The sequence below is a fragment of the Benincasa hispida genome, chromosome 1 (genome assembly GCF_027475165.1).
Source record: "Benincasa hispida cultivar pf3 chromosome 1, pf3_genome.v1.1, whole genome shotgun sequence".
Lineage (NCBI taxonomy): Eukaryota > Viridiplantae > Streptophyta > Magnoliopsida > Cucurbitales > Cucurbitaceae > Benincasa > Benincasa hispida.
In genome coordinates, this window is record NC_143478.1 from 12,940,404 (window position 1) to 12,963,850 (window position 23,447).

The window sequence follows — 23,447 nt, forward strand, 5'->3', positions numbered from 1 at the left end:
TAATGTAATATAATAATAAAATAAAATAAATAAATATTAAAATAAATTAAACGTAAAACATAAATATATGAAATAAATAAATAACAAAATTAAATAAAGAAAAAAAATGGATTTCTTAAATTTCTCAAATTTTTTTTATTTTTGTCCAATATGTATCTTACAAAATCCACTAAATTTCACTATTTATAGACAATTTGATAAGTAAAAAGTAAATTGTATAAATATTAATAATATGTAATATTTGAGATGCATAAACAACACCTTGAAAATAGAGACATGACAACCTTGTCAATTAGTATTATCATAATATTCATAATAGAGGGATAATTAATAATGAAAATTGTATTTCTCGTAGTGGAAAAAAGAAAACCGCGACAGGGAATGTGTCTGGGTGCTTCGGAGCTTAGTTTGGGGTATAGCAGCAGGAGCTTGAGAGAAAGTGAGGAAGCAGGGGAAGTTGCAGAAGCAAAATCTGAGGGACAGAGACATGAGAGAGAGAGGGGAAGACGAAAGTGCGTGGGGTCAAATTCAAACAAGTATTTAACAGAGGCAGAATAAGGCGTTTGATAGGCCGTGGAATCTCAAAGAATCACGCTCAAAGTTTATGGGTGTTTAGGGTTTCTCCACCCCCTACTTCCAACCCCAAAATCCTTAACTTTTGCGTGCTTCGTACGGTCTATCACTCTCCCAACTTTCTGCAACTTATTCTCCTTCTCTCTCTCGCTCTCTCTGCGTCTCTCTCTCCATTCCTTCATTCCCCAGCTTCCGCTCCATCTGCGTCAACCATTCACTGCCGAGCATTTTTCTATCTTTATTGAGTTTTCTATCTTTTTGTAGAGATTTTGTCTTCAATTCGATTTTCTTTTATGCCTTTTACTTTTTTTATTCAAGTTCCAGAAATTGAAATTTCTTAGTTCTTGTTCGCTTCTAATTTATCTGTTATACTAGTCTGCTATGGAGGATGAGACTAGGGTTCCGGGAAGTTTTAGCAGCGAGCCAACATGTTCACTGGGGGTTTCTTCTTTCTGGCTTGATGCCTGTGAGGATATCTCCTGCGACATCATCAATGATTTTGTGGATTTCCACGCGTCTATTGCCCCCGGATCCTCAGCTGAACACACTTCCGATCAACAGAACCTGGCCAACGATTTTTTTGGTGGAATTGATCACATTCTTGACAGTATCAAGAACGGGGGAAGCCTCTCTCCGGTAACTTGTAATGGCGATCGTGATTGCACCGTGGGGGAAGGCTTTTTCATTGAGAATGAGGCATCTGGGGTTCGTGGTATGCCGGTTGATAGCTCAACTGTGCAGTCCAATGGTGTACAGATAGAAATTCTTCAATGTAATGGGCTGAGCAAGGATAATCTTGATAATGGTCGTCATATCTGCGAGCGCTATGAATCTGATGATGGGTTCCAGCAACCAAATCGATATGAAGGGCTCAGAGTTGTTGAAATCCCTAGGAGAAATGGAATTCAAAAACATGAGGGGAGTAATGATGTGCCGTTGAGAGATTGGGGTTGTGATAATGAGGAGAGAAGCAATAAGAGACCTCGTATTAGCAATGGCAACAATGAGAGGCATTATGCAAACAGGGGACAGTGTCCATCTAGGGATAGAGAAAAGTTTCACACTAGGAAGAGGTTGCGTGACCGAGACGAGATAGGTAGAAGGGAAAAAGGTTATTTTAGGAGGAGAGAGCATTATTGTACAAGTGGAAGGGATTCAAGAGATAGGGATTTGGGGGAGCGGGAACAAAAAGGTTATTGGGAGAGGGACAAATCAGGGTCAAATGACATGGTTTTTCACTCAGGGATGTGGGAAGCGGATCGTAACAGAGAAACAATGACTGATAATGACAAAAACCTGGAATTCCAGGGAACTGCGGAGAAAAGTTCCGAGGAGATTAAAGAAAAAAATCCTGAGGAACAAGCTCGTCAGTATCAGTTGGATGTTCTTGAACAAGCTAAGAAGAAAAATACTATTGCTTTTCTCGAAACTGGTGCTGGGAAGACACTTATTGCTGTTCTTCTCATTAAAAGTATTTATAATGATTTACAAACTCGAAACAAGAAGATGCTTGCTGTATTTTTAGTTCCCAAAGTTCCACTTGTCTATCAGGTTAAAAAACAAGTAACTAATGTTCAATAGAGTAATATTGCCTCCGGTAGCTGTTCATTGTGTAAGGAATTGACTGTATTATATTTCTCTGTAATTTCAGCAAGCTGAGGTTATACGTGAGAGAACTGGCTATCAAGTAGGTCATTACTGTGGTGAAATGGGTCAAGATTTTTGGGATGCTAGAAGGTGGCAGCGTGAATTTGAAACCAAACAGGTAAGAGCTCCTCTTTGAAAGCATATTATTCATCCTGTATAGCTCCTTGAACTTTTAATTTCATCAAATCGAACCCTAAACTTAAAAATATGTTGCCATTTTTAAACAAATGTTTAATTTTCACTTAATTCACCCACTAAAATTAACAAAAGTATCTCTCAAAACTTACTTATTTTGATAAAAACCAAACCTTACGCAAAAGGAAGTGCAATTAATGCATAAGATCGACATTTGAATAGATATTTCAAAACTCACAAATTTAAACAAAAATCATGTCGTTTTTCTTTAAAGCTTCATTAATCTTGTACTAGATACGTGCTTCATATTCGTTAGATGCAGTTGATTTTTTTTTTTCCAAAAAAAATTAGGGCCAAAATTGACATTTTCCCTCTATCCGAGTCTGGAACTTTTGAACCTACGCTTCACACAAAAAGTAGGTCTTTTATTTCTATACGATTTGTTACTCCATTTTATCATATTCAATGAATATTCGGTTATGTTAATCCATTTGATCTAATAGAAATCAATCACGTCAGAATGAAGCCAAAGTGTAGTTACCCCCTTAAGTCTTTGCTTATAATTTTTCTTTGTAATTCTACCAATACCTTTTAATGTTTTTCAATTATGTTTTTGTTGGATATGAGTAAGGAAATACCATTTGAATGGCTTCGAGCCGTACAAAAAAGGGTAAAAACGTAAATGACAAATGGACAAGGTTTTTTTTTGCAAAACAAAAGATCATACAAAAGAAGCCCTTCAATCTAAGTTGATCATATTAGTAGAGTAGTTATAAAAAAACTTGTGCAAACTATACATGGTCATAACTAAGTATAGTTAGAAAATCTATACTTATTTGAAAAATTATAGAGTTCATTTCCATCCAAATATACACAGAAGAGTTCTCGAGGTGTTTGACCAAAACAGCCTTTCTGTCTTTAAACCACCAACACAAATTTGAGGGGAGAAATGGATGTAAAGGAGCCTTCTTTAGACCTTACCTATGTTTATGTGGAGAGTAAAAAATTGACCTCGTTTGGGCATGAACCTTCATGGATTAGGTTGCCCAACTTGGTGGCCAAAAGACCACCAACATAAATTTGAGGGGAGAAATGGATGTAAAAGAGCCTTCTTTAGACCACCTATGTTTATGTGGAGAGTAAAAAATTGACCTAGTTTGGGCTTGAACCTTCATGGATTGTTGCCCAACTTGGAGGCCAAAATTCCTCCATCTTCGTGAGGGCTAATGGAGCTGATTTGGCTGAGAAAATATGGTGCTAGATGTCCTCTTACCTTAAAATAGCTCATCCTTGAGTTAAAAGCTAATGAAGTTGATGAGAGATTGTATTTAGTATTGAGGCTGGCGGTGTGATCGAACGGAGAGACGCGGCTGTGGGTGGTGGCGTGAACGAAAACAGAAAGGAGGGGAAGTCGGCGTTGTGCGGCTGGAAGAGAAAGAGAAGATGAAAATTTTTCCTCTGGCACGCTTCTCATGGCAATTTCCCTTTTCCATTCCAACAAGGAAATCTCCTTAAATCCCTCAACCAAACAAACTTTCAAACTTAAATTCAAATCTTCAACATCCTTTATCAAAATAAACATTAATCTATTTTTCCTCCACCCAAAATAAATTCCAAATAAAAAAAAATCAAAATACAAAAAAAAAAAAAACCCAATTCACATAAGATACTCAAATTGTAAAATTATCTTAAAATTTTGGAACCTCATACTTAGCGCCCATATCATATCCTACAAACTAATCACTATATAAAAGGATTCAAGGCTAAAACACAGCCCTTGCAAAGAAGGAATAAAGATACAAGAAAGACAGCTTCCAAACAAAAGTACTACAACAAAACACCAAAAAGCAAACAGCCTAAAAGCAAGAGCAAATATGCTGTAAAGATAAACGCCTGCCAGCTTAAACAAAAATCTTGAATGGAATAGGCCTCAAAATGCTTGGATTGAATACACCACAAAGAAGCATTCCGTCGGGCGACTTCAAAACGTTCTGACCATCCAAGGATTTTATCATGAAACACCCTTTGGTTTCTCTCAAACCACAATTCAGCCAACAAAGCCTGCATTGATCCAAATCAAATGAAGCTTTCTCTTTAACTGAGGACCAATTAAAGAGATCATAAGGAACTTCTTTTGGGAGGGCCACAAAGATGGTAAGACAAATCACTTGGTAAAATGGGAGCTTGTCTCTAGAAAGCAAGAAGATGGAGGACTTGCGTTAGGAGGCTTGAAGGCTTAAAAGCATTGATCCAAAGCATTGATCATAAGGAACTTTTTTTGGGAGGGCCACAAAGGTGGTCAGACAAATCACTTGGTAAAATGGGAGCTCGTCTCTAGAAAGCATTGATCCAAATCAAACGAGGCTTTCTCTTTAAATGAGGACCAATTAAAGAGATCATAAGGAACTTCTTTTGGGAGGGCCACAAAGGTGGTAAGACAAATCACTTGGTAAAATGGGAGCTTGTCTCTAGAAAGCAAGAAGATGTAGGACTTGTGTTAGGAGGCTTGAAGGCTAGAAACTTTACTTGGTGTTTTTAGCTAAGTGGGGATGGTGTTTTATGCACGAAAACACCTCTCTTTGGAGACAAGTTGTTAAGAGTATCCATGGAAGATGTATTTTTGATTGGCACACTTCCGGAAAGGTAAAGTGTAGCCTTCGTAGTCCTTGGATAAGCATCTCAAGATCATGGTTGAAAGTGGAAGTGTTGGCAGCTTTTAAGTTAGGAAATGGCAGCATAATAGCTTTTTGGCATGACCCCTGGGTAGACAATATTCCCCTTAAAAACAACTTCCCATCCTTGTTTGGAATAGCTACCAACCCAAATGGTTCAGTTTCGAATCATTGGGATCCTCAAACATCTTCGTGGTCCATCACTTTCAGAAGGCTCTTAAAGGAAGAAGAGATTTTAGAGTTCCAGAATTTGCTATTCTTGGTCCAAGAAAGAATTAATGAATTGTCAAGACTCTCGCACATGGTCCCTAGAAGCTAGTGGCTCCTTCTCAGTAAAATCACTGGTCAAACATCTTTCTTTGGCTTCACCACTCGCTATTTGCCTTCAGAAAGCATTATGGAAGTCCAATAGCCCTTGGAGAGTAAATATTACAGTTTGGATCAGGCTTTTTGTAGCCCTTAATTGCTCGAGTTTTACAACAGAAGTTGCCTTCCCATTTTCTTTCTCTCAATTGGTGTGCTTTATGTAAATCAGAAGGGGAGATCTCCAACACATTTTCTTTGACTGTGCTTATGCCAACAATTGTTGGAGAGCTCTTTTTGAATGCTTCACCATTTGTTGGGTCTTTGATAACGTTTTCAGGGATAATGTGCAGCAGATCCTTGTTGGGCCTTTCTTAAAAAAATCTTCAATTCTGTTGTGGACTAATGCTGTAAAAGCTTTGCTCGTTGAACTTTGGTTTGAAAGAAATCAAAGAGTGTTCCAAGATAAGGAAACCCCTTGGTTTGCTCGGTTTGAGGCTGCTAAACTTAATACTTCACTATGGTGCTCTCTTTCTAAAGCATTTGCAGCCTACTCTCTACAAGATATATGTTTAAATTGGCAGGCTTTCATCCATATGGACTTGCTCTCTTTCTAAAGCATTTGCAGCCTACTCTCTACAAGATATATGTTTAAATTGGCAGGCTTTCATCCATATGGACTGACAGAAGCAGGAAGTTGGTGGACTCTGTTTTAGAGCTTAGTGTGGTCTTGCCTCTTAGGATTTTGTTGTTGATTTCCTTTGTATTGTGTTTGTCGATGGTTGTATTTAGTATCTCTTTTGTTGCTTTGTAAGGTTTTCTTTTAACTTTTTTCTTTGAGTTAGTTGGTTTGGATGTGACGAGGGTGCTTAGGGGGTGTCAACCTAGTTGAGATGTCCGGGTGCGCCTCCTGATCCTTAGTTCTTTGTCTTTTTGCTTCAAGTACACAACTCCTGTACTTTCTTTTTATAAATAAATAAAAAGGCTTGTTTCCTTTTTTTTAAAAAAAATGAGGACCAATTAATATCTGCCGTACATTATCTCTAAAATCATTGCTAAGCACCCATGAGTATTGAAAAAATTGAATAGTTTCCACCAACACTTAGCTGAATATGGGCAAGTGAAAAAGAGATGTCATAGATCTTCTGCATTGTAAGCACATGGAAGGAGACAAGCAACTAGAAGACAGCTTGCGATGCATAATTAGGGAGACGTTTGGTAGACCAAAGACCATTATCCACACAAGATGTTGACACGTCTTGGACAATTTGACTTCCATAATGCCTGATAGATTGATTTGTCCAAAGGGGAAGATGGAGATAGATGTGCCGAAAGAGATTTCATGGAAAAAATCCTACTCCCTTCTAGTTTCCAAGATCTTTTATCAAAGTTTTCTGTCACTTTTCTATCTGAAATTTGCCCAAGCAGACTCTGATACTCAATAATTTCCTCCTCTTTAAGCAAGCGACGAAAGATAATTGACCAGGAAGCCAAAGAATAATCCCTTAAGTCTTGGGTACAAAATATTGAAAGGAACCATGCCATCCCAAGCATCCACCCAAAAAGCAATCTGGCTGCCATTTACAAGATTATACTTAGCTAGAACATCCACTTTCAGCCAAGTCCTAGAAATGCTTATCCAAGGACTTCTCAAACTTCTTCCATCTTTACTTGCCGCATGCCAATTATAAGAGTCTTTACCATGGATGCTTCTAACAACCTGGCACCATAGTGAATTTTCTTCTTCCATATATCTCCAATCCCACTTTGCTAAAAGAGCCAAGTTTTTTGCCTTAAAGCCTCCCAAACCGAGACCTCCATCTGCTAGAGATCTATTGACTAGGCTCCATTTCACTAGATGGTTAACCTTGCTACCATTGTGACATTCCCAAAAGAAATTTCGCAATATTCTTTCTAAGTTTGAAATAACAGTTTCTGGCCTCAAGAAAGTTGACATGTAGTAAGTTGGAAGATTAGACAACACTGATTTACATAAAGTAGCTCTCCCTCCACTGGACAGGTTGGCATGATTTTGTCTATTACCGGTTGCCAAAGAGAAACCTGTTTAGGGTAGCCTCCCAACGATAAACCAAGGTAGAGGAAAGGCATATGAACAGCTTCACAATTCAAACTAGCAGCAGTGGACAGCAGCTCATTGTCATCCACATTAACACCACACAAGGCAGATATTTCCCAATTAATCTTCTGATCTGAACGAACAATTCAAGAGATTCCTTTAAATTCACTAGCATATTATTGTCATACTTACAAAATATCAAGGTGTCATTTGCAAATGGAAGGATGGAAACATGGATCTTCTCTTTTCCCACTACAAAGTCTTCAAAAAGACCCATTTCGATGAAGGTTATCCACTAGAACTCCCAAGACTTGACTAACTAGAAGAAAGAGGAAACGCCAAAGGGGATCACCTTGCCTAATTCCCCTTGATGCAAAACTTCATCCCCTTGGTCTACCATTAATGAAGCCTGAATATCTAGGGTTCTTAACACACCCCATAATCCACTTAATCCTCCAGTGCTATTCAAGATCTTTGTCTTAATTGGAATGTTATCTTTCTGTCGTAATTTCTGAGTGTATGATTTTATATTCCCTTTTAATGGTTCTTGTGTTTTGAGCATTAGTATGTTTTTCATTATATCAATGATTATTATTATTATTATTATTATTATTTTAAATTTTTACCTTTTTTAAAAAAGAGTTATGCAACTATTTGACAACTTAAGTATAGCTTAACTGGTTAAAGCATATGCTCTCGACCAAGTGGTCAAAGGTTTGAGTCATTTCACCCTCACTTATTGAAATTGAAAAAAGAATTCTGTAACTATTTGCTAGGTCTTATTCTTTTAGATTTGATTTCTTTTATGTATGCATTGGCTTTGTTTCTCCTTTTCTTGGGTTGTTTTTTTGTGCAGTTTTTGTTCTTTTGTTTTCATTCATGTCTCTCAAAATGAAAGTGGTGTTTCTTATTTAAAAAAGGGATTATATGTACTGGTGCCTTATCTTTCTTGGAAGCAAAGGTTTATCTGGGTTGCTTTTATCACTTGTCAATCCTTGTGTAAACATGCTCTGTTTCTTGTTTGTTCTGTAGCTTTAAGAATTTTGCTAAAACATACTTTTTGATTATTAGAACACTTCAATGGTAAGAATAAGAATAAAAAATTGGGAGTTTTGTTGCTTTAAAATGCGTGACATACATGAAATTCTATTTAACCATTCATGTTATGGTCCACTGATCAACGTGGTGTCATGCAATATAACTTTACTTCAAATGCAGGTTCTGGTTATGACGGCACAGATACTGTTGAACATTTTGAGGCACAGCATAATAAAAATGGAAGCAATCAATCTGCTGATTTTGGATGAGTGCCATCATGCTGTTAAGAAGCACCCCTATTCCCTAGTTATGTCTGAGTTTTATCATACCACACCAAAGGAGAAGAGACCATCTGTATTTGGAATGACTGCTTCGCCTGTTAATTTAAAGGGTGCGCGACTTTGGGCTTCTTCTTCCAACTCTAGTTTACATGTTGAAGTCCAATATCTTGGAGTTAGTAATAGTTAATTTTTTTGTTGTGATTATTGCTTTAAATATGCCATACACAGGTGTTTCGAACCAAATAGACTGTGCAATTAAGATCCGTAACCTTGAAAGTAAATTAGATTCCACAGTCTGCACAATAAAAGACCGCAAGGAGTTGGAAAAACATGTTCCAATGCCATCGGAAGTTGTTGTGGAGTATGACAAAGCTGCCACTTTGTGGTCCCTTCATGAACAGATAAAGCAAATGGAAGTGGAAGTTGAGGAAGCTGCAAAATCAAGTTCTAGGAGGAGTAAATGGCAACTTATGGGAGCTAGGGATGCTGGTGCTAGGGAAGAGCTGCGCCAAGTTTATGGTGTTTCTGAGAGAACAGAAAGTGATGGTGCTGCTAATCTAATACAGAAGTTGAGAGCGATCAATTATGCACTTGGGGAGCTGGGTCAGTGGTGTGCTTACAAGGTTTGGGTTTATAAGTATGTCTGACAAGATATAGTCTTAACTTGTTCGCCGAATAATCCCATCTAGCATTTTGGCAGGTTGCACAGTCCTTTTTGACAGCTTTACAGAATGATGAGAGGGCTAATTATCAACTGGACGTCAAGTTTCAGGAATCCTATTTGAACAAAGTTGTCGCTCTCTTACAATGCCAGCTATCAGAAGGAGCTGTTTCTGACAAAGATGGTAAAGCTTCAATTTATGAGGAAGATGTCGCTAATAACAGATCAAATCATGATGAGATCGAGGAGGGGGAACTTCTTGACAGCCACGGTGTGTATGATAGAACTTCTTTTTGCTGTTTGGACTTGCATGCTAACTAGGCCACGTGCTCTCAGTCAGCGACTTGGCAGGTTGAAGGCGTGATCACTGGAAAAAGAAAAAAATGTTTATTTTTATCCCCTCCTTGCTCTACATAAAAAATGAAAGAAAGATAAAAAGAGGAAAGAGAAGAAAAGAGAGTAGTAATGGATGAAAACTACTCTCCAAGAACATATCTTGGCAGAGTACTCCGTGAATATCAGTAGTTCATAATGCTATTCTAATTATGTTGCATTAGATTGCTAATTAAATGCCATTAGTTTGACAAAACAGATTTGGAACGGGCAAGGGGGTTTCATCAATCGCTCAGGGGACATGACCTCATTCCTATTATGTTGATATACTTTTATTTGTTTATTTTTATGAAATCAAGTTTTCATCAAGAAAAATGAAAGAATACAAAAGTACAAACAAAGAGGCATACAAAAAGGCATCTTAGAGAAAAAAGGCAAACTACTAATTGGACAAAAAAAGCTTCAAGCCAAAATGATCAGACGTAGTGAATAATTACAAAAATTCTGAAATCAATCCTCAAAGGGAAGCAATGTACCTAAGAAGTGATCAAACATCCTCTAAAAATCTCTCCAAATGCCAAAAGAAAGAATCCTATTGTTTCTTTTCAAGCCAAAGGCCATAGAGGACTACAAAGAATCACACTCTACATTTCTAGCCAAACAAACATCAAACAAGTGGGAAAAAAAATCCCATATTGACTAGGCAAATTGATGCTCCAAAAGGCGTACTATTATAAAGAGTGTTCTACTAGGGTACAATAGTCCAAGGTTTTCACCCTCATGAGCAAACTTGCCAAACAAAAAAAAATGTTTTTATTTGGAATGTTAGTCTTCCACAGCTAGGAAACAGAGGGAAGCATAGAGGGAGAGGAATCACAGAAAGTTACATTTCCCAAAAAAAAAAAAAAAAAAAAAGGGAGGAATCCCACAAAGTTAGGGGTGGCAGATTGAGGGGCTTTGGGAAGATGGGAAAATGTAGTTGGATTAGAGTAAATTAAGATATGTAGATCAAATCCGTAATTAATTAGGATTATGATTGGTTTTCTTGATTGTTTAGGTTTACGATTAGTTTCCTTGGTTTATTAGAATTAAGATTACTTTCTTTGATTAGTTAAGATTAGAATTAGTTTGCTTTTAGAGGAATTATCTTATTGTATTGATAACCTTTGATTTATAATAAAGACTTTGATTTTATTGTTGGAGATTTCTCTCCTCTATTCCTTTAGGCTACATCAATTTGGCATCCGAGCTAACGTTTTAAGCCAATATTGGCTGCCATCGGTGGAAGACCGAGAAACTCTTGGCGACGCAAATTGAAAGAGTGAATTTTGTGAGCTGTTCTCGTTGCGAAACAACGCACACCTAATTAGAGAGAACCCTTTAAATTCAAGAAGAGCAAGAACAAATTTGAAGAATCATTCAAGAATGGAGTTCTACAATGCTAGTAGAATGCAGAAGTCCAAAAAATACTCTGTTGGTTATGTAAAACGACGAAGAAGGGTGGAAGCCTATTGAAGAGCTTCTGTCACTTCCTACTACAATTATCCTGAACCTAGCAAAGTAGTTGGCGTATCATAAGTCAATCCCAAAGCACTAGAAGAAATTCAAAAAGAGAGACCAATGTTCGTGGTATTTTGTAAAATGATGCAGAATTTAGAACTTTCAAGAAGACAACAAGAATTCGAAAAGGTTAGAATTGCAAATACTGTGAGTAACACATGAAATTTGAATTGCAAATATTGTAACACTCATGAAATTCAAGAACCTAGCCGGAGCTATAAAACTGTGCAAGCAAAAAATGAAACAGAATTTAGGAGATTTGAGGCTTGAGTGTGAAGGAGTGGTAAGCAAACACGTTGAGATTTAGGACTCTGAGTGTGAAGGATGTTGTGGATGGCGAAGAAGAAAAATCAATTGAAAAAGAAAACCCATACTCAAAGTTGCACAACCTATGTATTGACAAAATTGCGAGCAAGAAACAAGATGGGATGATGGGATGATGGTACCTAAAACCCTATTTGCAGTTCAAGGAAGAATATGCGACTGCTTTCAACCAAATACTTATCCAACCTGGCCCGACTTGTTTTGGTATTTTTCTTTTCGACCCACAATCTACGTATTCCAACGTAACTCCCTCGATTTTGGCCCCATGACCCGTGCAATCTGACCAAACTTTTGCTTTCTTCTTTTCTTTTCCTTAATCCGTCCAAGGCTGATTACAAAACATCAGAGCCCATTCTTTTTACACAATTAAGTCAACCCATTTTTAACTTTGGATATATGAGAGCTTCTTTTGTTAAAGTCAACAATTTTCTCTTCAAAGCACACTATTACTTGCATTCAATTAGCTTGGAAGATGAATATCTTCCACGTTTTACGACGTTTTTTGATGTCGAGGATGTTTATTATTATTATTATTATTTTTAATAGTACTCATTTTCTTTCTAAAACTTGAGGACAAGTTTTTTATGGGAGGGATAGAAATATGTAGTAGGTTAGAGTAAATTAGGGTATCTTGGTCAAATCCTTAATTGATTAGGATTAGTTTTCTTGGTTTATTAGGATTAGAATTAGTTTCTTTGATTAGTTATTTAAAGCCTTGTGGAAATCAAGTTGTCCTAGAAGAGTAAATATTCAATTTTGGTGATGATATTTGGAGCTGTTTATTGTTCTCAAAGTTTGAATCATGCTTAGTGGGCTCGCCATTAATCACAAGTTCAACATTTGCAAGATATTGTGGTGGAAGTTTTTCTTCTATTTGTTTCGGGCTTTTTCGAGTTTAGGTTTTCTGGAATTTGGGTTTCTCTTGAGTTATGTGTTTAATTGGATTGTTTTATTTTTTCTCTAGAGTTTATCTTTATGATGTAATTTGGTCCTAGCCTTGTATTGCATGCTTGAAGTTTCTTCTTTGTTTCCTCTCATGTACTTTGAGCATTAGACTCTTTCATTATATCAAAATAGTCTCGTTTCCATTTCAAAAAAAAAAAAAATAAAAAAATAAATCAAGATTAGGATTAGTTTGCTTTCTAATTCTTTATAAATAGAGGAATTGTCTTCATGTATTGATAACTTTTTATTCATAATAAAGACTTTGATTTTATTCTTAGAGATTTCTCTCATTTATTCCTTTAAGCTTCATCATGGGAGGGTTATTGCTTTATAGGAAAGTTACGTTACGGGCCATTAAATGGGTATTGAGCTCTTGGATTTGGAGGTTTTTGGAACTTTAGAATTAAGAAGCAACTGCAGCACCTTGAAAGTTTGGAGGTGGGGAGGGGCGAAATGAGTCTTTTAAGGAGGAGAGGGCGAGTTTGTGGAAATGCAAAAAGGAAAGTGGACTAGGGATGGGGACTGTAACACAATCACAAGGGTGGAATTGTGCCTACGAATGAAATCTTTCAGAAGAGTTGTTTTCTTCCTTAAATCAAACCCCCTAACATTCCATGAGATGATAATCATTTGGGAATGCTATCCATCTACACCATGGCTATTATTCAACTTGTCATAATTGATTGATGTATGAAGATTTGGATACTCTCCAATCCACTTATTCTGTTTCGTAGTCTTGGTGGGTTTCTTTTGGTTACTAGGAATTTTATTATATTATATAATTTTTTAATAAAAGCCAAAATATTTCATTGAATTGAATAAATGCAAAGAGACTGATGCTCAAAGATACACTAACCTTTAGTGGGTGTTTGGAGCAAGGAGTGAAATAGTGAGCTCCAAGTAGTTATGAAGTCTTGGGAGTTGTGAACTCTTGGGGCTCACAGTGTAAGCAGTTGATAAGGTATAAAATTGATGTTTTTTAGTAGTGGGACCACAAACTCCTTGGGCCAAACACACCCTTAAGAGATGAGAGAAACTGATAAAAACAAAAAGTAGACAATACTATTGAGATACAATGAAAGGAAAAAACACACACACACACACAAAAAAAAGAACTCTTATAACCTAACAAACCAACATCAAAAAGAAACCCAAAGCCATAGATCATAATAACTTTAAAGCCAATGCCAACTGAAGACCCGCGAGGAGACGGGGAAAAAGGTCCATGAAGACCAAAGGTGAGAGCTGCAAACTGTAAAACAACCCAACTTCTAAATGGCTGCTTCCAAGCTTGCAAACTGCAAGGAAAAATATCACAACTTCTTCAAAGCAAAACAGTAAGGCTTAGTCTCAAGCTCACGGGAATTTCACAATATTAGTTCCAGCCCTAGACCAAACCACCTAGCTAGACTTCAACAAAAGGAGAACAAGGTGGAATTGATTTCAATTGCAAACTACATTTTTCAATTAAAACACATAATTTGATAGAGATTATGGGTGGTTTTTCTGCTTGAACATTTTCACCATTCTGAAACAAGGTACCAAAACCATCTGCGAAGTAAGCCCCTGAATTAGCATCAACAATAAAATCTACTTGTATCTGAGAGTTCATAATATGCTCCCTGCTTACACCAACAGCGGATTCTACATCAGAATCATAAATAGAAAGATTGTCTTTAGGAGGGGAATGACTAAACTCCTTTAACAAAAGAAATATTTGATCTCGGGATATTGATGACTGATTGACTGAAATTCATACCAGGACGCAATGAATGTAGAATGTCTACTAGCTGTGAATTTGCTATTAAGAGACCTGCACAAGACTCCTCAAGAGCATCTGAATTGTACTCTAAATGTTTCTTTGTAGATAGCTGCTTCTTTCTTCAACAGGTAAAAAGAGGTTAAATTGATAGGGAGATCTTTCAATGTCCATAACCTCTTACCGCTCTTTAAATCAACAGACTATGAAGTGTTAACAGAAACTTCCAAAGGAAAATTTTGATTCCCTTTGGGAAGCTGAACTGCCTCATTCCGAGTTAAAACAATATGAGTTTCCTTGTGTAACTGAACGGGAATAGAATCTTCAATTAAATCAGTTACCTCAAACACATCTTCATCTCACTTAACTTCAACGAATCTTGCAATTTCCAAAGAGTTTGAAAAATCTTTGGAAAATAACTCACCTTGAAGGAAATTTGGAGGGTCTAGTAGAGAAATATGACCAAATCTAAGATGAAAGTTGGAGTTAGTTTGATCTTTAATTTCTATTTCAGCAGGAAGAAAAACACACAAATTTCTTAACTTCAATACAAGCTTCAGAGCAATCCAAAAAATTCAGGGTTTGAGAAGAACTACTAACCAAATCCCCAAGGTTTTCCCCAATGGCTTCAAATGTAGGACGTGTCCGAAAAGGAAAAGGTAAGTTTTTTTTATTTTTATCGAAAGCCAACCTCTATTACTCACAATGAACTTCGGATGAGAATGTGCATTATAAGACCAATTTTCTACTTTCAAATGGAAGTTACCAATTTCCCGTCATTTGCCATCAAAGTCCATATCAGCGAAATTTTCATCAAGTTTTATCAATGCCTTATCAACATCAAAAGAATTGATTAGAACTTTAGATTGAAAATGATCTTCCAAAAAGAGGCAAATATCTTTCCATGAATAGGAGGCAAACAATTTAAAACTAGAAATTGATTGTCGAAGTTCATACTCAACACTTCCCGATATTTCCTAAACCAAAATGCGAAATCAATGTCAGATGGAGTACTACTTGAAAAATTATTAAAAACCTGCTAGAAACGTCCTGAAAGTTTTTGGGGACCTTCAAATCATATGAGAAAGTTGAAACTAAAGACTCACCAAATCTAATCTGACCAACCCCAAACCGAGGGGAGGAGAACCAACATGACTTCACTTTGTTAAGAAAATCTCTAATCATCTCCCAGAAAACCATTCATCCTTTCTTCAAGAAACCAACAGAAACATGCAGATTTTTCTTGCCACCAGTAGGGGGCCAAAATAGCAGATTTAGAATACCTTTCGTTGAACGATTTAAACTTAGCCAAACGAATGAATCTATAGTTGTTCCAGCCTTTCCTGGAGAAGAATCCATGAATCGAATCCTATAATAACTTAACCAAGGCTAGTTCAAACCAACCGAAATGAGAGATTGAAAGGAATATCTTCTGATTATTTCTTGAGTCATCAATAATAAACATGTTCTTCTCACAATTGGATACTAAAGGAGTAGTTCATGCTTCAAATTATCCTTATGTTTCTCCTTCTCTTTCTCATTATGTAAATGAATAAATGAAAAGAGACTAATGCTCAAACTTCAATGATACAAACTTTGCAGGGAGTGAAAAATTGAACCTTATAGAACACGAAAGGAACCACTACTATACAAAAAAAAAAAAAACTTTCACAACGAAAAACACTGGTCAAACCAAACAAAAAGAAGCTAGTAAAAAGAAAGACCGAAAGATCAATCTCACACTTATGGTTTCCATTTAAAAATTGAGTAAAAAATGCTCTTGAGAACCAAAAGTTTTGGACGAGCTGAGCCCAAAAGGAAGAGCTACTTGGGAGAAAAATAGAATGAAGCCTCGAATCAATAAGTGAGAAGCAATTAACCCAAAACACCAATGATGAAGACAAGAGTCTTCGAGAAATGATGAAGACAAACCACAAATGATGAAGATAAGAGTCCCGGAGACAATCTTGAAAGAATGATGTTATTAATAATGAATATAAAGTTGAATAGAAAAGCTTTTTAAATAGGCAAAACATGACTGGCTACCTATTGGAAAGGTAAACAACTAGAAACTATCGTTGTAAAATAGTCCAACCAAACGAACAAATAAAAAAAGACTTCCCAACATATAAACTAATAATAATTCTTAAAAATACTCCTACATCAATTCTTCCCCACCAAAAAAACTCGACCTTGAGTCAAGAGGCTAAATGGAATTCATCAGGAGCATAATAGGGTGGTAAGTCAACAATATTGAAGGTAGAGCTAATGTGAAAGAAGGTGGAAGGTCCGCCTGATAGGCATTCTCGCCAATTTTGCTTATGACTTGATATGGGTCAAGTCGTTTGTTTGTAAGTTCCCACCGGTAGCCTTGACTTCCTTAAGCAAACGATCACCAAATCTCCCAATTGAAACGATTGCTTGCAATTGTGAGCATCTGCTTGAGCTTTATAGGATTCAATAATTGCTTCCAAGTGTTCCATGACCTCTTAGTGAAATTGTTGAGTTCTTTTAGCTATTTGCTCAGCTTCCTTACTACGATCAATGGTAGAGGGAAGGTTAATGAGATCGCTAACTGTGACATGGGAGTTTTTAGTATATACAACCTCAAATGGACAGTTCCTTGTAGATTTATTTTGCTTACTGTCGTAGGAAACTTTGGCCTGAGCAGGGCAAATATCCCATTTTTCAAGGGTTTTCACCACTAAGGTATCGTAGGAGGTTGCCAAGGATTCTATTTGTAACCTCCGTCTAGCCGTCAATTCGAGGGTTGCTAGTTTTGCTAAATTTCAAGCTTGTTCCAAATTTATTCCAAAGGTTCTTCCAAAAGTAATTCATAAATTTGATCTCTATCTGAAACAATGGTTTTAGGAATGTCGTGTAATCTAACAATTTCCTTGAAGAAAGGTTAACAATATAAGGCATCCACCGTTTTTTTTTGTGCAAGCAATAAAATGGGCCATTTTACAGAATGCATCCATGACCGCAAAGATAGAACCATATCCTAGTTGAGTCCTTGGTAAGCCGAGGATGAAATCTATTGAATGATCTTCCCAAATAATAGGTGGGACAGTCAAGGTGTACACAAACAAGTGTTTTGAGATTGACCTTTAGAAGTTTGACAAACATAAGATCTTTTGTTAAAACTAGCTATAAAACACATGCGATGCACGTGGCTAGAAGTCTTTAGAATATTAATTTTGTTGGTAATTTTTCTATAACTAATGAATATAGATTTCATTAAGTTTAAATAATAAATATATGACATAAGAATTAAAAATAATAAAATATCTAATGGCTAAAACTATATATGATCTTATTTTAGGTTAACTCACAACAAATATAAAATGACTTGCGCGTGTTTGAGAATCTTTGTAACACTTGGAACATAAATTTTGATGGTGAAATAAATTTTGAATCAGTAAACATTTCATGGGAGTATAAATTGTAAATTTTTTGGCATGAAATTAGAAAGTGATGAAATAAGAATATATACACTTCTTTTTTACATGTGGGAAATGTGTCCCACATCTACAATTTGCCAAGAATATAGTGTCTATGCTCCTATAGGTGTCTCGGTCTTCTTGGTTTTTTGGAGGATTAAGATCCCCAGGAAAGTAAGGTTCTTTACCTGGAAAGTTCTTCATGGTGGTGCTAATACGATGAATTGGCTGATGAGGAAATTACCTTCGCTTGTTGGGCCGTTCTGCTGTTTTCTTTGTTGGAAGGCGGAGGAAGACTTGGATCATATCCTTTGGCAGTGTGAGTATGCTAGTTCAGTTTGGGAGCTGTTTTTCCAGATGTTTGGCATCTCTCTGTCTCGTCAGAGGGGTACTCGTAGATTGAGTAGTTCCTTATCCATTCGCCGCGAGGGGAGAAGGGTCGTTTTTTACGACATGCTGGATGTGTGCTATTTTATGGACTTTGTGGGGCGAGCGGAATGACAGGACTTTTAGAGGGAGGGATAGGGACCCTAGTGAGATTTTGTCCCTTGTTCGCTATCACGTTTCTTTGTGGGTTTTGATTTTGAAGATCTTTTGTAACTAATTCCATAGACATTCTTTTTCATAGAGTGTCCATGTTTCATAGTTATATCCCAATGGACAAGGATTGCCGCTTCGAATATCATTCTTTTTTTTATTTGTGATGGAGTGGCTATATCATCAATAGTATATTATCAAAATACTTGAGAATTATACATCTTTCCAGAATTTGATAGATACTTAGGTGAATCATGGCCTCTCCCCCCTCTCCTTTCTCTTTCTCTTCTTCCTCCCCACCTTCCTCCTGTTAGCCTCCCCTCTTGTCAACCTCCATTGCCATCCAGATTTCATTCTCACCTAATTCCTCACGTTTTCCCAAGTTTTCATTCAAAGTCTTCAGAGTTATTGTTGAATATGGAAATCAAAAGTGAACACTTTTACATTGAGATTAATTTGTAGGATATGATGAGGGCGCTAAGAGGGTGTCAACCTAGTCGAGATGCTTGGGTGCGTCTCTTGATCCTTAAGTATTATGCTTTATGCTCTTTATATATATCCCTTGTACTTTGAGCATTAGTCTCGTTTAATTATATTAATAAGAAGATTTTTTTTTTTTTGTTTAAAGAATATGGAAATCAAAAGTAGTTGCATTAGGAATATTTATTTCGATATTTGGCATGAGGACAACAATTTTATCTTAGAAGATTCGACTTTTGAGAGAGATTTCTCTATCTTTGCAATGGTTTGAAGAAAGGTTAGTGGAAATGCTTCAGTCTCCCATCAAGGAATTCTTTCAAAAGAAAGATAGTGTTAAAAATAAAAGAGTAGGGAAGAGAATAACAACCCAATTATGTGGAAACTCTAGTACAGGGAGAAAAACCACAATATAGAGTCTTTTCTTATTATTTTTATCTGATACACTGAATACATAGGGACACACTCTATAAATAGACAGTAGGAAACCCTAGGGGTCTACACAATTACATAAACGTCCCTAGGTTAATAACCCTATTTCCAACACTCCCCTCAAGTTGGAGCATAAATATCAACAAGGCCCAACTTGCTTACACAATAATCGAAGCTTTGTCTCAGTAACCCTTTTGTAAGCACATCAACAACTTGTTGATTTGAAGGAATATAAGGGATGCGTATGTTTCCACTGTCCAACCTCTCCTTTAATGAAATGTCTGTCAATCTCTATGTGTTTAGTTCTGTCATGTTGAACCGGGTTATTTGCAATACTGATGGTAGTTTTATTGTCACAAAACAATTTCATCGGAAGCTCATTATCTTGTTGGAGATCTGATAACACTTGCTTCAACCAAATTTCTTCACAAATCCCCAGACTCATGACCCTATACTCAGCCTCAGCACTACTTCTAGCAACAACTCCTTGTTTCTTACTTCTCCAGGTGACTAGATTATCCCAGACAAACGTACAGTACCCAGACGTCGATTTTCTATCAACAACAGACCCTACCCAGTCGGAATCAGTGTAGGCTTCAACAGATCGTTTATCGGTCTTTCTGAACATTAGACCTTTGCCAGGAGTTCCTTTTAGGTACTGGTGGATATGTTCAACTACTGTCATATGATCCTCACATGGAGCTTCTGTCTGGTGCGGCGGCTCCCATGGACGGCGGGTCTCTGTCGATTGCAGTTGGACGACAGAAAGTAACTCCAGTAGGGCTGCTTGAAAACACTCTTTTACGGCCGCTCGAATAGCAGCCTTCATGTCAAAACTCGAAGTTCCATCAGCAGAAGATGATTGTGCTTGATTCTCTTCCATAACGGCTAGGGTTTCGTCGCCTAGCTTTAATACCATGTTAAAAATAAAAGAGTAGGGAAGAGAATAACAACATAGTTTCGTGGAAACCTTAGTACAAGGAGAAAAACTACGATATAGAGTCTTTTCTTATTATTTTAATCTGATACACGAAATACATAGGGACACACTGTATAAATAGATAGTAGGAAACCCTAGGGGTCTACACAATTACATAAACGTCTCTAGGTTAATAACCCTATTTTTAACAGATAGAAATGAGTTAGAAATGAGTTAGAAGTGATTCAGCTAGCAAAATTTCGTACTGCAAAGGGCTGGTTTTTGGAGTGTGCTTTACGGCCTGCTACTGGAGGGAGATCAAACTTACATGTTCCAGCTGGTTTTAACAAAAGGGGTTGGCTTGTATTCTGGGAAATGTTAAGAGATTTTCTCACTTCTTTTGGAAGTTTTCAAGCTAAGATATGATCAAAAGTGTTGAGAGTTTGTTCAGCCTAACCTGAGTGTTGAAAGATTGGACAAGAGAAGCTTTGCTGAAGTCGTTTCAAAGGATCCTTCCAGTCCTACAATCTTATTTCATCTACTGCAAGAGTTGCATTGGAAAAGTCGTGTGTTAAAAATTCTTAGTTTGGGTTCGAAAGGAGAAAGAGGTGGTGAATTTACAGCTTGATTCCATATTGGTAGTTACTAGAATGAAAGCACATTACTCTTGGATGAAGATAAAATTGGTTCTTGAAGACTTTTTTCAGACTCCTTTATCAATTAATCCATTTATGGATGATAAGGTTTTGATCAAGGGATCCAAAGATCCAGTCTCATATCTTCATAGGAAAATGGAATGTATTTGATGATTTGCACCTTAAAATTGAAAGTTGGTCCAATTACCTTCACTTCAAATTGGAAGTTATCAAGTGTTATGGTGGCTCGATAAAGATAAAAAACCTCCCATTACCATATTGGAAAATCAGTATTTGAAGCTATTGGCAAACAATTAGGAGTTTTATTAGCCATTTTTTCTCAAACTCTTCATGGCCTTGAATCTTGATTATTCTTCAACATTAATAAAGATTGAAAAGAATTTGTGTGGTTTCATTCCAGCTTCTATGAGTATTCAAGATCTTATTCTTGGTGCCTTCTCTATTAGCTTTGAAGATTCCTATTTTGAAGAAGCCCAAAGGTCAGAAATTTCCAGTTTTGAAAATTTTGGATTTGAAAATTTCTCGAACCCCTTAGATATTTCCCGAGCTGATTTAATTCTCAAGGATATGGAAAAGTTTCCAGTGGTGTTGGGCAGTTCAAACATTACATTATTGCATGGAAAGGGCTGAACTGTGAAGATAAAGTCTTGGATCTCAACAGCAGATTTCTCTCTCCCCTGCATTAATTATTTTGGATGCTCAACGATCTGATTTCTTCTCCCTTCCAAAGCATTGTGCTGGAATTGAGGATTTTAATGCCGATTCTGAAATTATAGTTGTCAACCTTCCAATTTCTCCCCCACCTTGCAGTTAATGTTGCTTCTCTCTCATCAATTTCCAAGGAGGACTTAATTCCTTCCTTTTCAGATTTAGCAAAGGACAAAGAGAAAGTTGAAAACCCTCAACATCTCTCTCCAATAGTCGAGCAAATTTCCAAGAACGAGGGCACCCCAAGGGTTTTATTGGAATATAAATTTCTCCCGCATGATATTAATGATCAGACAGTGCAGCCACCTATTTCCCCTGATATTAAAGGAGTAGATTTATCATCAACATCTAATTCGGTGGCAAACAACTTTAGAAATCCATTGGAGGAAATGGAAGGGTCAGATTCCCATGCTTTCAAAATTCCTCAACATAAAATTGAAAGGCCTAGCTTCTTTCCTTCTTTTAAAAATTTTATTCTTGTAAACGTGGGGCCTAAGTAGTATCAAACGGTGCTGATTTCAACTCAGATGTGATTGAAGCATATTGCACTCTTGCCCAAGTTCGAACATTAATTAGAGAACATCCCGATATTAGAGGTAAATGCTCAGACCATACTGTTACAAGAATGTTTGTTCCAATTTCAATCTAGTTAAAGATGTTCCATCCATTTCAAGTCCAAAAAGTCATTTGATTGAGGAAGAGTCTGATGATGAATCTTTGGTAAGTGTTACTAGTGAAGAAACGAATATTTTGGTTCCAAATTCGGCCTCAGATCAGGAAGACATTTGTTTTGGGAAAGAAGTAGCAAATCTCTTTCAAACTCCACCACTCAAAAAGTCACCTCAGTTATCCTCATGTAAGCTTTCCTTAATTAAGTCTCATCAAATTCCTTCTAAGTTCTCCTCCCTTATTGAAGCCTATGGTTTGAAACTCGGTACGGTCATTCATCACTAATCAATATAATTTTGTTGGAGAATAGGAAATTCTGAAATTTATATAATGATCTAGAAGAGGTCTTGGGGTTTTTTCATCTAAAGTTGGTGGTCTTGGTCAGGGTGGCTTACAATAATTGATTGTCTCTTCTTGTTTTTTGCGGTTGGAGATTAATTCATGTCTCAGATTCTAGTTGGAGGAAAATGATCCAAGGCTTACAATAGAAAAGTTCTTTTCTTATGTTTGTTGGTTGGTCAGAATGGTTTGAGTCTTTGGGAACGGTTGCTTATTTTTGGGTTGGAGAATCAATGACATGGGCTAATTTATTTTGGAAGGCATTGAAGTTGTAGATTTGTGGATTTTCAGCAGTTGCTTCTTGTTCATTCAAGTTCAAAGCTGGGGTTATTTATCCCGTCCCTTTCTTCATTTGGCAGCAACTGGTTTTATGGAAAAAGAAATTTTCAAAGGCCTTTTAAAGTTATTTTGTCCCAAAAGTTCATCTCTCCTTCCATCAGGCCATTATTCTATTATTTTGTTTGAAGCTTTAGTCAATTTTCCATCTGCGTTGGGTTTTCAGTGTTCCTTTGGCTTGCTCTTTTTATCGTTCTTTTTAAAGTTCAAAGATTCTTCGGTTCTTATTGATGTCCTCGTTCTATGATTTATGTGTATTTTATCTCCAAATCTCTGGTTTAATTGGAGTGCTTTTATTTCTTCATTGTAATGCATGGTTTTCTGGGTTTGTTCTTTTTAAGTTTTCTGGCTCTTCACTTTGTTTCTTTGTAATTTGAGCATTGGTCTCTTTTCATTTTATCAACGAGAAGTTCTGTTTCCATTAAAAAAACAATATAAATCATTAACTAACCCATGAAAAATCTTTGATAATTATTGGTTTTGCTGGCTTGTGATTCAAAAGGATTTATTTCCCTCCTACATAAATAGCACAAACGATGTTATTAGAGTAAATTTGATAATAAATCCAAATAAGGAATATATATGCTAATACCTTTGTTTTAGATCTTTTGAATCTATCAAAC

At 36.6% G+C, this 23,447-nt stretch overlaps 1 protein-coding gene across 1 annotated transcript in view; it reads left to right on the top strand.

Moving 5' to 3' along the window:
• The first annotated feature begins 294 nt into the window (after positions 1-294).
• Positions 295-23,447, top strand: part of DCL1 (dicer-like 1) — a 34,237-nt gene continuing 11,084 nt past the window's right edge. Inside the window, exons 1-5 of the mRNA XM_039027565.2 lie at positions 295-2,124; positions 2,225-2,338; positions 8,626-8,836; positions 8,955-9,349; positions 9,427-9,658. Of these exons, the coding sequence (XP_038883493.2) occupies positions 955-2,124; positions 2,225-2,338; positions 8,626-8,836; positions 8,955-9,349; positions 9,427-9,658 (2,122 nt within the window). The 5' untranslated portion in view covers positions 295-954. The remainder of the gene's footprint in view (positions 2,125-2,224; positions 2,339-8,625; positions 8,837-8,954; positions 9,350-9,426; positions 9,659-23,447) is intronic.